Here is a 15,676-nt window from a genome sequence, read left to right as displayed (position 1 = left end):
TACACAATTACTTTACATGGCTATGAAGAACAGACATACAGTCTATACAACAATCAGACTGTCTAGCTCACAGCCAGGATTTAATTCTTGTAAAATCAAATATAGCTTGCTCTGTAAATTTGATTATCAGGAATATTTAAGAAAAAGAAATGCATTGGTCAAAGTAATGTAGAAAAGAAACATTAACAGTAATTTAAAAGCTGTTTTCAGGTTTATACAGTTGTATAAACTCTCTTGAGAAAGTAATAGAGAGAGAGCAAGACAGATAGACAGAGACTTACTTTAAGGCATAAGGGGCAGGACCACCTAACACCAATGCCCAACCCCCTCACCCTCTGAAGACACACTAAAGCACATTTACTCTCTCTCACTCTGACTCTCAGTGCCTCTGTCCAGACTGCTGCTGCAGACCTCACCGCCCCTTTCCATTCAAACCAACTTTAAGCCACACTTTTAGTGTGTGAGCCAGCATTTCATCCACAGCCTACTGTGCCTTTTCAGGAGCCTCTTAATTTGTTAAAGTTTCAGTTGAAGAAAAGTGACCAACAGTGACCATGATGAGGATCGCACTACTGCTGCTGGTCACCCTGGCGGGGCCTTTCTGTACCTTTACCCAAGCAAGTAAGTAAACACAGATAACAGGGTGCTTGACTTTCTTTTTAAACACTCTGGCCATTCTGACCATATCCTTAATTCATTTAGTTCATTGCTGTCTGATTACACTCTGTACGAGTCCACTAAATGATCTTCTGAGGTGTGTTTTGGCTTTAAACTTGAGAAAAAATATGCATTATATATTGATTAAATGTAGTATTTTAGTGCTCAGCTACAATATATACGCTGTTGCTAATTTCACAAACAAAGAAACGGCAAATAATTTAGAAGCAGTTATAAAGTAGAAAGACTTTTTATTTACAGTATATACACCTATATATTATGTTTCAGTGCGTTCTTTTCATGATAAACATTATCTAGACATCTAAGCATGTGCTGATACAGTGTTTCTCTCATGTGGATCTAGTGCTGGGGAAATGATGTAATGCTGCAATGATTGTTATGCTATTATATACCAGTTTTGAGTTAGTCAGCAATGTTCTATTTCTCCATTTCTTTCACTCTGGGCAGGGTTACACGTGTATTAATAGATCGGACTCTATATTTAAGGGAAGCATTTGAGCATTTAGTACTCCGACTGGTTACATCTGAGGGCAGAGCAGGCCTGAGAGAGAGAGAAAGAGAGACGCCCTGTATGCGCTTATTTTGTAGGTCTTTCTCTCCCTCTCCTCACCCCCCTTCGCTTGTAACCATCTTTGGCGGGGTATCAAGCTTTCACCCCTCTCAGAGGTGGGTTGGAGGGGCATGTGCGTTATTTTTAAACTGCAACGCCTCTGACTCACTGTTCAGGGTCAGTTACAGCCTTCTAAACATCATATAAAAATGCTCAGCAAGTTTCAAACTTGGGAAAACTTCACTCCCTGCAATCAGATGAGAGCATCAGCGCACACTCTTCCTCTCCAGACTTCCTTCTGTCTCTTTGATTCTTTTGCCATTTGTCTGCCTTTCTTCTCGTTCTCTCAGTCTCATGGTGCCACTCCCTGTTCTAAAAGCGGGGCTTCATCAGACAGTTAAACGTTTCTACTCTGTACTCTTTTTTTAGTATGAGGCATTGTATATACAATTATTTTGGAGGAACTGATTAATGTTTGTGTTGTTCTGTGAACTTTTTACCTTTTCAGATCTCTCAGTCAGTCTGTTATGTGTTGTGTGTGTTATGAATAGAGTAACGGTAAACTGACACGTGAGAGCACATCGAGGTATTGGGTGTACTGACCGTTAATTTAGCAACATGAACCCTAAAACTCTCTCAGGGCCTCTGACTGCTACCACAACCTACACTGTAAAAAAAAAAAGCCGTAAAATTTACGGGAAAACCCTGGCAGCTGTGGTTACCAGAGTTTTTCTGTAAAAAATACGGTAGCAATGTTTTACATTTTACGGTTTTCACTTAAATATACAGGTAAATACCGTAATTTCAGATTTTTTTTAAACTGATATAATGGTGATTTACCAACCTTTTGAAGTACTGAAATCTTTTTTGTAACTTTGCAATACACTGATAACCACCAAAAGCAGGTGGTGATGACACCATCACATGATCAACCAAACCCCATCACAAGGAGGTTTTAAATAATAACATATATAGAAGGTGCACCGTGTCATTCACGCCAACAGTAAACACCATCATGGTAACACACATAAAACTGATTTAATGCAAAAAACATTAATTTAACAGCATTAGATGTAACATATAACCATAATGTACAAAACTGCCAAGAAAAATCTAAGAAGAAAAAGTTATTTCCACAAAAAACATCAAGTAAAAAAAAATGAAACACATGGAATTCTGGGAATGTCAGTTTACGGTTATTCACTGTAAATTTTACGTTCTTTTTCACTTCAAAAAACGGTATACTGCCGTAAAATGACATGCAATGTCCAACACAGGTTTTCACCGTATATAGAAGGGGAACTTACCGTTAACCATATCACAGGTTTTTACCGTAGCATTTTTACAGTTTTTTACCGTTAAATTCACAGTCATTTTTTACAGTGTAATTCATAGAATTCATATTTAAATTCAAACTATAGAAGCCTGACTTTTCTCAGAATTGTGATACAAACTTGCAGTTCTGCCCTTTTTCTTAGAATAGTGAGTGCAATTGCGAGTTATAAAGTCAGAATTGTGGGTTTATGAAATGAATTAAAAATTGCAAGATATAAACTTGCAATTGTGTGTTATAAAATCAATACCATAAGAAATAAAGTCAGAATTCTGAGGTAATTGAGCTTGCAATTGTGACTTTATAACATGCAATTGCGAGTTAAGTCAGATTTGCGAGACAATTGTGATTCTTTTTCTCAGAATTGCGAGTCAGAATTAAATCAGAATTGTGGGATATTAACTCACAGTTCTGAGAACATATCAGAACGAGTAGCGAAGGAACATGGAGTTGCTTCGTTGAAAGCTTATTGTATCACTATAATAAAAGCTTACTGTATTATAGAATCGAGTATTATGAAAGAGAGATGGACTGAGCGGGTGTGATTACCTGCATCTGATACAGCATTCATTCTTCAGCTCAATGTCATATTCACAATAAAAAAATTGTTTGAATGTCCACTAAGGAAATATGTGCGATATCTTTGTCGTTCTATCCTTTCATCTGTTAAGGGTGAATTCTGATGACAGCGCTGTTCAGTGCATTTGTTGGCTGCGTCTTACAAAGTGTTGTTGAAAATAAAAATAACTTTCTTGTTTACAGCCCCTTTTCAGTCTCTTTCAATATAAAAGTCTTTACTGCTGACTTACTCATTAAGACAGTCTCTTGTCACCATCGAAGGGTGGAACAATGTAACTAATCACCATCACGAACACACAATACTAAATACTATTAAATACTATTATTATTTATATAAAATGAATGGCCGTTGACGCCCTGCAGCTCAGATCTCAGAAAACATTGAAGCAAATTTTAAAATAGACATTTTTATTAACAAACCGCATATTTGAAGCCTACATTCTCACCTAAAAACTCTTAAAACTACATTCCGTGACACAAAAACAGTATTAAATTATAGTGAATTTGGGCACCCGCCATGAGACTAGCTGTGATAAGTACCATAAGTGGAGTGATACGGTGAAACGGTTGGAGTTCCAATATCACTAGAATACACTTCTGAATCTGAACTGAACTCTCCAGAACTCAAAATCAACTGCTTAGTGTTGAATATAAGTCAACTTTACAAATGATTGTGAAGAATTTAGATTTGTGGGGAATTGTAGAGCTCTAGTTGTTATCGATACAGTTTAGTCTCCCTCAGGTCTGGACTCCTACGTGTTGTATTTAGATTAGGATGTGTGTGTTAGAAAGATATGTTGTTCCTTGGAGATTGTGAGCGTGAGAGACTAAGCATGTGTATGTGTGCTGTTCTAGTGATAAGAGTGATTTTTCACTTGCCCTGTCCTTTCCTGCCCACTCATGACATGCCATGTTATGTGTGTGCATGTGTAAAGGAGTGAATATGCCATTATGAGATGTTCTTCACTTGTTCTTCCTGGACTAAAACATTCCAGCATCATACTCCATCACAGGATGCACACACACACACACACACACACACACACACACACACACATGCTGAAGCAGTAAACTGAGATTAATTTGACAGATTGAGAATAATTAATTACGGTAAAGGAAGATGTCTATCTTTCCTGTCTGTAACCTGGGAAAACAATTTTGTCTCCTTGTTTAAAACACCCTGTACTGGCCTCATGTGCTCTATTTCCCTCGTTCACTGCTCTTTTTACTCTATATTTGTCTTTGCTTTTTCTCGTCTTTCCCTTTTATGGTTTTAGTTTTGTCAGGAAACTGTTTCAGGCTTGCTCATAGATTTGAATTTGATCATCTAACGGGTAGATTTTCACTGACACACACACATACCTGCTCTATTTTAGTGGGTTTTGACTCATTGCAGTTTAGCAACTAGCAGAGCAACTGTTTCTCAATCACGGCATTCAGTGGTCTGATATTACTTATTTACCACCACCAATGTCAGCCCCTACACAGGACAAGCGATTTGGAGAATAGATGGATTAACCATAGCCCATGGCCATATTGTATCCACCTTATTTTTCAAGGCAGTAGTGGTATTTCCTGTCAATGTGCAAGACTTCTGATTCATTAGCCACAATAGGTAATTAACTACAGTTGTATCCAACTTATTTTTTTTACAGTAGTAAGGTATTTCCTGTGAACATGTGAGACTTCCAATTCATTAGCCACAGTAAGTAAATAAGTACAAGTGCAGCAAACACTAAAACTATTTGCGCAATTCTCTCTAATAAATTTAAATAATATCACAACAAATTCCAGTTTGGCCATATCAAGCAGCATAACAACATTTTTTGTACTGCTAAAAGTTGCTGACACCAGAAGTCTTGCACATTTAAGGTAAAAATAGTTGCGCTTTCTCCTCTTAAGTTAAAAATAATCGTCCGTTCGTCCGGGTAACTTAACCGGCTCTACTGTCATGTCTCTCGTATTACCCCACAGATTCGCTTTCGCTTTCATACAAATGCAACTGGTGCCATCTTGTGTCTTAGTTGTCAAATGTAGTGGAAATTATCTCTACAGTATTAATATTACTTTACTATTGTTGTAGTGTTCTATAGGAAGTTTTATTCGTCCACAGGCATCTTCCCATTCTTTTCTCCTCTTCTTATCGCTTATCGCAGTGAACACTTACATCACTTCTGTTGCCCTTCATCTAAAAAATTACAACCAAAAGCAGTACAATGTGGTATCACATCAGTATTTTATTTTCCGAGTTGCTTATTCCGAGTTGTGTTGCGGTAAAAATAGCAACAGAAAGTGCCAGTAGCTTACAGAGTGCAACCATTTTACATCATCAAAATAACGGCATCGCCCCCATAGTCCAAAATATGTATGGGTAGGCTATTGTGAAAAAACAAAGCAAGGACAATAGCGAAAATGGCAGATCACGGAATTAAAATGTTCCAGGTTGTGCAGGGGATGTTAAGTGCAGGTTTGGTGTCTGTACCATAGACTGTAAAAAATATGGACGTAGTATCCGTGACATCACCCGTAGGATTCTGAAGCGCTATTTTGAAGCTCATAGTGGGCGGGATTCGGCCGTCGCCATCTTGGAATCGCATCACCGTGCGTCACTCCCGGATAAACAAAAAATGGGCAAAAAGGCGGGACGTGGGTGGAGCTGGTTGCTGAAACCACGCCCGCCTAGCGCGACAGTGGTGACAGCAGCGGCAATCCCCCTGTCACTCAAGTGGCCACGCCCTTAATTATGCTGAACTTCAAGGCTTAATATAACTTAAAAGGATGAGTTATAAAAAAAATTACCCCCCTCACAGCTGACATGAAGGGCAAAACTAGCTATATAGACCAAAACCATTTTTTGAACCAGGCTGTAAACATACTTTTTTCTGCTGTAAAGTTGGGCATTTTAACATGGGGAGTCAATGGGACTGACTCCCTTTTGCAGCCAGTCGATGAATTGCAGTTTAAGTCACTTCCGTATTGGTTTCAATAGAGAGAGCAGGAGGTTGCCGCTTGGTCTGTACTCAGAAAGGCATGGAAAACAAATAAGGCATTCTAATAAAATAAGGCTAAGATAAAACGTTATCATGCATTCAAAACTGCAGTTTCAGTAATTAAATATATATTTTCCTCCATGTGTTTCCTTCCTGCTGTGTGAGAGCTAAATGAGCCGCTCTGTGAAACCGCCAATCAGAGCAGAGCTCATCATTATTATTCATGAACCTTCCAAATAAGGTAATAACAGACCATTTCATTCTAGGGACAAATCCTAGGGTTGTAAATGGACCGAGAATTTTTGCCCTTACCTAAGCCATATACCTTCTATGTAGATATCAGAGAACAATTAAAAAAATTGTATCAATGCATTCTATGGCACCTTTAATGTTGTGTTCACTTTCATTAAAAATGTCTGGTTTTTGCCCATACAATCAAAGTCAATGTGGTTCAAATTTCAGTTTGGCAGTATCAAGCAGCATAACAATTTTTTTTGTACTGTGAAAATAACTGGAAGCGACTAACCCCAGCAGCCTTAAGGCATCATAAAGCACGCTTAAAGGGTTAGTTCACCCAGAAATGAAAATTCTGTCATTAATTACTCACTCTTATGTTGACCTCTCGGATGTCATCAAAAATATCTTAAATTGTGTTACGAAGATGAACGAAGGTCTTACAGAATTGGAACAGCATCAGGGTGAGTAATTAATGACAGAATTTTCATTTTTGGGTGAACTTAAGGTAAAAATGACATGGATTTCAGTCCGTTTATCCGGGTAACTGAACAGGCACTACTAGAATGTCTCTCGTATCATACCACTGACTTGCTTTAGCTTTCAGACAAACACAACTGGCTCAATCTTGCATTACAGTTGTCGATTGTAGTGAAATTTATCTCTACGGTATTAATATTACTTTAATACTGTTGTAGTGTTTGCCATGCCGATTATAGCGAACATTTTTTTCTTAGCAGAAGCTTAAAGGGTTAGTTCAATTAAAAATGAAAATTCTGTCATTAATCACCCGAAGATGAACGAAGGTCTTACGGGTTTGGAACAACATGAGGGTGAGTAAATAATGACAGAATTTTCATTTTTGGGTGAGCTATATTTTTAAGATAATATACAGGTAACCAAGTAAGTCACAATTATAAGTATCAACCGCCTTGCTGGGGTTTATTTCCCACTAATGAGTGACTGACTGTACGTTATTCATTTACATAAGTTGCTGGCCATGCTGATGTGTACAACTCGAAAAAAGAGAGGGAGAGAACAGCTGGCTCTTTCTCCATACGCCGCTCCTCCCATCACATCGTGTGTGCTTATGTGAGTGTGTGTGGTAGTGGTTGGAAGGGAAGAGAGCCATACTTAGAACTAATTGTTGGGGTCTCAAACATAATGAGCTGATTGTTAACAGGAGTCAACAAGAACATTAATATAAACACACAAACTGACACTTACACACATACACAAAGGACTTTCTGATCTCCAACCGCACCCCGCCCTTACATATGTTCCTTAACAGGACTTTTTTGCTTGATTGTGGTGCTATGAAAAGCAACAGTGACAGATTTGTGGATCTTTCTTTGTTTTATTTTTATTTTTTGATGCCAACTTATAATTAAATAATTTTGTCCTACATAAAAGTTCTTGTTTTAATGCTTTATTTTGGAAGGCCAGTTAATTAGGTTATATAAATGTGAGTTTAAAATAGCAAACTGAGTGGAAACCTATTATTAAAGGGATAGTCCATCCAGAAATGAACATTCTGTCATTTACTCACCTCATGTCGTTCCAAACCCATATAACTTTTTTTTCTGTGGATTACATAAGGACAAATTTGCTGGTTGCTCTTTCGATGCAGTTATAATGAGTGAGGAACTCATAAAAGAACTCAAAAACGTTCTTCAGAAATTCCCCTTTAGTGTTCTACAGAAGCAAAACAGTCATAAGGGTTTTAAAGTACTCACCCTCATGAGTACAAAATGACACATTTTCATTTGGGTGAAGAACTCCTAAAGAAGAATTCCTAACTTCTGAACGCATCTGGGTCACGTAATCATCAGTAAAATATCAAATCTGCTTCATGAAACTATTACTAAAGAACCAAAACATTAATTTGATACTCACCCAGAGTTTTTTAACTCATGCTGAGTTTGATATTTTAAACTGTGTAGTTCAGCAGCTGAGGTGGTGTTATTGTAAAGGGAGGTTCCCTTCAGATCGCCAAGAGAAAGTCTTCCATATGGAGTCCATCTGGCTTAGACACCAGCACAGATCTGAGATCAGTTTTTGCTGTGTCTCTAATGGTTACTGAGGTCATTGTGAGTGATGCAGAAATATCTAACATCAACCCCTCAGGAAACATGCCATTTTTGCCATGTTTTTTTTTTTCTCCAAGGCTTCATTTCCTTTTGTGCAGTTTTTCCGGCTCCACCCAGGAAGTGAGACAATTAGTCTGGTTTGAAGGTATGACGTAGAAAGGAAGTGATCTCATTAGTGTGGAGCTGAATAGTCAGGCCGTAGCTTTTCCCCATTGGGGGAGTGGCAGAATGTCTTTATACGTAAAAGTCTAAGTGAATGTGTAAGTGTGTGTTTACTGGGCTGATGGAGAAGGCCGGAATGTTCTCACTATTAACGGCAGGGCAATGAGAACATTCTGGCATACCCATGCAGTACAACCACTGGAGAACCAAAACACACAGCAAACAGTGTCAGTGTCTCTGGAATTTCTCTATTTTCGTCCAACTCTCTCCTTATATGTTGTAAGGGTTTCTAAGATTGTTATAAACGGTTTTATCTTTTACCAGGTACTCTGGTGGTGCCAACATCTATTGATACAACTCCAGAATCAAATCTTGGAACAAATCTGCCTGAGGGCACAGCCCAAACAGAGAAAACAGTTGCTCAAGATGCTGTCTCAACGCCGGCACCTACTACAGAGGCTACAGAAGCAGCTGCCTCGACAAAAGAAGGTTCAGTGGCTTCCACAGCAGCACCAGTGATACAGTCAGAAGCCCCATTAGAAACAACAACCTTAACAGATACAACACAAACAACAGAAGCTGTTGCACCTGCACCTGAAGAGACGGACGCCCCTGAAAACACCACTAGCATAGAGCCAAGCGCAGAACCTAAGGATGCTGTGGAAACACAATCAGAGCCTTCAGAAGTAGAGATGGATAATGAAGGTTAGACATACAGTCAACTCACAGACATATAGTGAAAACATTCTTAGAGTAAAGGCCCTTTCACACCAAGAACAGTAACTGTTAATGTTTTTGTCATTTATCACCTAGAAAGAAACTGTACAAGTGATTGCAATGATATCGTTCCTCTGTCGTTATAGTATAGTTATAGTATAGTGCTGTATAGTTGAGGTGTGAACATTTTTGTTACATTTAGAATGATGTTTGTCATCAAAGTTATCAGCAATGGTGTGAACTTGACCAAATTGAGAATGCATGCGAGTGAGGATGAGCAGTCATTGATGTGATACCTGGTGATTGTCCTTATTCTAGGTATGGGCACAGGACAGTTGGCGGGAATCGTAATCGGCGCATTGATCACAGTGATCATTGTCATTGCTGTAATCATCTTAGTGGTCAGACGAATGGGCCAATACTCGTAAGTACTTATATTAAAAAGAAATTAAATAACATTTTTAGGGTAAAAGCATTTTTCATAAATAGCATTAAAGGGATCCCTGAGTATGTATGGCTTAATTTAACATAACTGATGTCTCTTACTGATATATATAGCAGAAAACCCATGATAGATTTACATTAATTTAAAAAAATCCATATGGTTTTATACATTTTTTGGAATATGAGAGGCGCCATTATTTCGATGATGTGAAATGGTTGCACTCGGTGAGCTACTGGTGCTACCTGTTGCTATTTTTAATGCGGAAAAGTAAAATACTGATGCGATGACCACAGCTACTTGCAAGAGCCTTTGGTGGCAATGGATATAAGCATAAGCTTAAACTAAATGCTGTACTATTGATTTTCCCCCACAAGGAGTCTAAACGCATCCGGATATCGAGTGAAATCGGCACTGAGAAGCTCCTTTAGTCAAGCATCGCCATGTTTACATTCTGCCAGAATGGCATCTAGTGTTTGTCTCTGCCGTTTATAAGCTCTTTCAGTAGCTGTGGTCTACTAAAACCCTTAAAGGCATCAAGGCTAAAGTGGAGAGAACAAAGACGCATGTCTTTAGGAAGTTTTATTCATCCACAGGCATCTTCCCACTCTTTTCTCCTCTTCTTATCGCTAGGAAAGAAGTGAAGACTTACATCACTTCTCTTGTCGCCCTTGGACTAAAAAAATTACAACCAAAAGCCACACAATGTAGCATCGTATCAGCATTTTATTTCCGAGGAGCTTATTCTGAGTTGTGTTGTGGTAAAAACAGGAACAGGTAGCGCCAATAGCTCATTGGGTGCAGTCATTTCACACAGTCCAAAATCTGTATTAAACGATGTGGATTTTTTAAATAACATAAATCTTTTATGGGTTTTCTACTACATATTTTCATAAAAAGACATAATTTACGTTATATTAAGCCATACAAGTCTTAACACCCAGGGTTCCCTTTAAGGTATAGTTAATGCTAAAATGAAAAATTTGTCATTATTTACTCATCCTCATGCCATTCCAAACCTGTATGATTTTCTTTCTTCTTTGGATTTTCAATAATTGAAAAATGTGTTTTTTGTCCACTCAATGAAAGTCAATGAGGTCCAGTGTTGTATTGATAATAATATGTTTTGCATATATGTTTGAGGTGAAATTTTGCATGCTAACAGTAAATGGTTTCTATGTTGTAGGACTGCAAAGAAACGAAAGCATCAAAAACAAGCGAGCATCTTGATCTCTGTAACTGTCTTGCTGTTTCATTGATAACCCGGATTAATTAGTGTAACCCAGTTGCTCATAAAATGTTAAACATGTAAGAGCTTGACAAAACTATGTTGCTACTCCAAGTAGTCTTCTACAAAATTTGGCAAATATAAGAGAAAAACTCTGAAGTCTATAAAGGATCAGAATGCCGAACAGGGAAGTGAGGTCATAATGGAATTCTGTGTACCAGCCAAAGAATGTTTAGCTGTAGAATCAACAGTGGTTACTATGGTCAACACCATTTGAGAAAATCACACTGCAAATATACTGTTTTAAAATGGAGGTGCAACACAGTGCTGTTCATGCTATACAGGGGGGTCAAAAGTCCACATACACCTTGCAGAATCTGCAAAATGTTCATTATTTGACCAAAATAGGAGGGACCATACAAAATGCATGTGATTTTTTATTCAGTACTGACTTGAATAAGATATTTCACATAAGAGATAGAAGACATTTACTTATAGTCCACAAGATAAAATAATAGTTGAATTTATAAAAATGACCCGATTCAAAAGTTTACATACTCTTGATTTCTAATATTCTGTCGTTACCTGAATGATCCACAGCTGTGTTTTTTTGTTTGTTTAGTGATAGTTGTTCATGAAGTCCTTTTTTGTCCTGAACAGTGAAACTGCCCACTGTTCTTCGGAAAAATCCTTCAGGTCCCACAAATTCTTTGGTTTTTCAGCATTTGTGTGTATTTGAACCCTTTTCAACAATGACTGTATGATTTTGACATCCATCTTTTCACACTGAGGACAAGGTTCAAATGCTCACTGATGCTCCAGAAGAAAACGCAATGCATTAAGATTTTTGAATTTTGAAGATCAGGGTAAATTTAACTTATTTTGTCTTCTGGGAAACATGTAAGCATCTTCTATAGCTTCTGAAGAGCAGTACTAAATGGGAAAAACTTTATCTTTAGGCAAAATAAGAAAAATGTACACATCTTTATTATGTTCAAAAGTATTCACTCCCAGGCTCTTAATGCATCATTCTTTTTTCTGGAGCATCAGTGAGCATTTGAAACTTCTGTAATAGTTGCATATGAGTCCCTTAGTTGTCCTCAGTGTGAAAAGATGTATGATCTCAAAATCATACAGTTATTGTTGGAAAATACACAAAAAATCGAAAAAACGAAATAATTTGTGAGACCTGAAGGATTTTTCTGAAGAACAGCGGGCAGTTTAACTGTTCAGGACAAACACAGCTGGATCATTCAGGTAACAACAGTATTAAGAATCAAGTGCGTGTAAACTTTTTGAACAAATTAGTTTGTTAAAATTCAACTATTATTTTCTCTTGTGGACTATATTTAAATGTCTTTATGTGAAATATCTTATTCAGGTCAGTACTAGCATTTTGTATGATCCCTTTTCTTTTGGTAAAATAATTAACATTTTACAGATTCTGCCAGGTGTATATAAACTTTTAACCTCAACTGTATTATTTGTGGTACTAACATGGTGTCACCCCCCCCCCCCCCAAAAAAAACCTAAGTAATAGGGCAAAAAAATAACCAGTTGAATTCAAATGATCTAAAAAACAAAACTTTACCCATTTTGTGAGTGCGTCTGAATTGTTACTGAATCAAACTCATGAATGAAACTCAAAAATGCGATTTAAATTTCGATAACCTATTAATGTATATAATCACGTACTGTTTATACTTCTTTGTTTATCTTTGTCTGTTACATGGAAACAAAACAAGTTTGTGTCTGATTGCTGGTGTATTTGTGCTAAACTGCTTTTCCTCTTTCCTTCTTTCCCAGCCCCTGAAAAGAAAGGCACGACAGGATGAGAAAAAGAAGAAATTCGGGAAGTTCTGAACTATTGTTCTGATGTTAAAAACAATGCAAGGAGCACTCTCACCATCCATCCAGAACTATACGGGGAGCAGGAGATTGTCCCATCCCCTTTCCAATTGAAAAAGCCCTCCCACAAAAACACCTCCCTAACGCCCACAAGCCCCCTTATTTAGTCCGAAAAGCCTCATTTATATCCCAACAGTGGGAAGCCACAGGAAGTTACAGTATCTTTTTTAATGCATATTAATGGGAGATGAATGAATGTGGTCTCAAACAAACAGTTGCCCATGCAAGGAAAAATGTATTATTCCACTGAGTGTAAATATCATACCAAAAAATGAAAGCACAATTTTTTCTCCTCCTACAGACGTGTCCAATAGGACTATGACGCATTATGTACAGTCTATGAACTGTCATAAGCAGATGCTGAGGACACTTTCTGTTCTCACGATGTGTTAGCGGTATTAACTAATAAAGATTTTTAAATTATTAGTTAAGGGAAGCAGCACACAATAAGTGCTTGATTTACTGTTTTGAAGTGCTTTAATACGGAGTGACTTGACCGTGTTGTTCTTAACTGTCACCCATTCCAAAAGTGACATCACTTCCTCTGGAACACATTATTATGTGTTCCAATCAGTTTAGCTGTGGCGCACAGCTGCTATTGGCATGTATCTCTAAAATCCTTTTTAACAGCATAGAGACATTTTGCATGGTATAGTTGTTTGCATTTCTTTTTGTCAGTGTTGGGGTTTGTGTTTCTTACTGACATCCGAGAGCGTTGCTATTGGGCTTTGCTTTAAGAGATCAGTATTAGGTGCACTGAATGATGAAAAATAAATGTTTAATGTTTAGAAGACACTGCAACTGTTTGCTACGATATTTTGTGTTTTTTCCTTGCCAGATTCCTCTTTATATCCATGATCTCACTTTCCCATTTGATTTCAGAATCCAGTTAAAGCCGAATGTTTGTCTTTGTATTTTGGGCTTGGTGTTTTTTTTGTTGTTGTTGTTGTTGTTCTTATTGTTCAATCGGTTTCAATAAAAAAAGTTCCAAAGTATATTGTACTGCCATATTGTGTTGTTGTAGATTCCAGATAACATTGTCTGTTTATCTGTGTTTACTTTTCAGCCCCTTTTACTCAGCATTCCAGCTTCACACACATTTACGCCCATGCGCTGTCCTTTTCTCACACAAACACACACCCACACATTCCCTCTCTCTGTCTTTCTAATCCCTTAGATTATAATGACTGTAAACAACGAGGGAGAGAGAGGAAGAGATAAGTAGAGTCAGTGAATAAAGGCATCTTTGTAAATATGACCATGTTCTTAAATGACCTCTCTGGTTAAGTAGAGTAAATAACATGAAAGTCCCAAACAGCTGCCCCCAAAACGTATTTGGATTTTGGTTTTCGTTTGGAAATGGACAGTAAAAAAGTGTTCTTTCTATATGTATCTGTACTTTTTCAGATATTAAATATTTATTTTTGGACTTCTCGTTGATTTTCCGTTCTAGATTTCAAAGATGTCTAACGTTTTACTTCACTAAAAATGCACAAATGTTTTTATTAAAGTCAGCATGAAATGAAAATTCTCCATCTATTTTGTAAACGGATGTTGTAATTTAGATCTTACTGTGAATTATTCATCCATGTTTATTTAATTGTATTTTTTTTGTAATGTCAGTGTTGGAAAAGTTTATTTTGGAAATTGTAAATTGCAAGTTACCCTATTTAAAATGTAATAAGTATTGTAACTATTGCAACGTCTGGCCGACGTCTCAGATTGATGACAACCTGACGTTGGGTTCTGACGTCAACTCGATTTTCATTTTTAACCAAAATGCAACATCTGGCCGACGTCTCAGATTGATGACAACCTGACGTTGGGTTCTGACGTCAACTCGATTTTCATTTTCAATCAAAATGCAACGTCTGCCTGATGTCTCAGATTGATGACAACCTGACGTTGGGTTCTGATGTCAACCCGATTTTCATTTTTAACCAAAATGCAACATCTGGCCGATGTCTCAGATTGATGACAACCTGACGTTGGGTTCTGACGTCAACTCGATTTTCATTTTCAACCAAAATGCAACGTCTGCCCGATTTCTCAGATAGATGACAACCTGACGTTGGGTTCTGATGTCAACCCGATTTTCATTTTCAACCAAAATGCAACGTTGGAAGTTGACTGTTCGATTTTGGAGGTTGATGTCAACATGTGGTTGGGTTCTGATATTAATCTGATTTTTATTTTCAACCAAAATGCAACGTCTGGCTGACATTGAAGGTTGATGGGTTCTGACGTCAATCCAACTTTTATTTTCAACCAAAATGCAATGTTGGAGGTTGACGTAAATCTGACGTTGGGTTCTGACGTCAATCCAATTTTCATTTTCAACCAAAATGAAATGTCGGAGGTTGATGTTAATCTGAGGTTGGGTTCTAATATCAATCTGATTTTTATTTTTCAACCAAAATGCTACGTCTGGCTGACATTGAAGGTTGACGTCAATGTGACGTTGGGTTCTGATGTCAATTCGATTTTGATTTTCAACCAAAATGCAACGTCTAGCCAACGTGTAAGATTGACATCAACCTGATGTTGGGTTCTGACGTCAACCCGATTTTCATTTTTAACCAAAATACAACGTTGGAAGTTGACGTCAAACTGACACTGCGTACTGATGTTAACCCGATTTACATTTTCAACCAAAAGACAACGTCTGTTCGATGTCGGAGGTTGATGCCAATCTGAGGTTGGGTTCTGATATCAATCAGATTTTTTTTTTCAACCAAAATGCAATGTTGGAGGTTGACGTCAAT

At 37.6% G+C, this 15,676-nt stretch overlaps 1 protein-coding gene across 1 annotated transcript; it reads left to right on the top strand.

Annotated features, from left to right (window-relative positions):
• Positions 1-379: 379 nt before the first annotated feature.
• Positions 380-13,906, top strand: pdpn (podoplanin). The gene is made up of 4 exons (XM_073819182.1): positions 380-621; positions 8,941-9,321; positions 9,652-9,757; positions 12,810-13,906. The coding sequence occupies exons 1-4, from the start codon at positions 555-557 to the stop codon at positions 12,814-12,816; spliced, it is 561 nt and encodes a 186-aa protein (XP_073675283.1). The 5' UTR covers positions 380-554; the 3' UTR covers positions 12,817-13,906.
• The last annotated feature ends 1,770 nt before the right edge of the window (positions 13,907-15,676 follow it).

This window comes from Garra rufa, chromosome 15 (assembly GCF_049309525.1).
Source record: "Garra rufa chromosome 15, GarRuf1.0, whole genome shotgun sequence".
In the NCBI taxonomy this organism is placed as follows: domain Eukaryota; kingdom Metazoa; phylum Chordata; class Actinopteri; order Cypriniformes; family Cyprinidae; genus Garra; species Garra rufa.
This window is presented reverse-complemented; position numbering and strand designations above follow the sequence as displayed.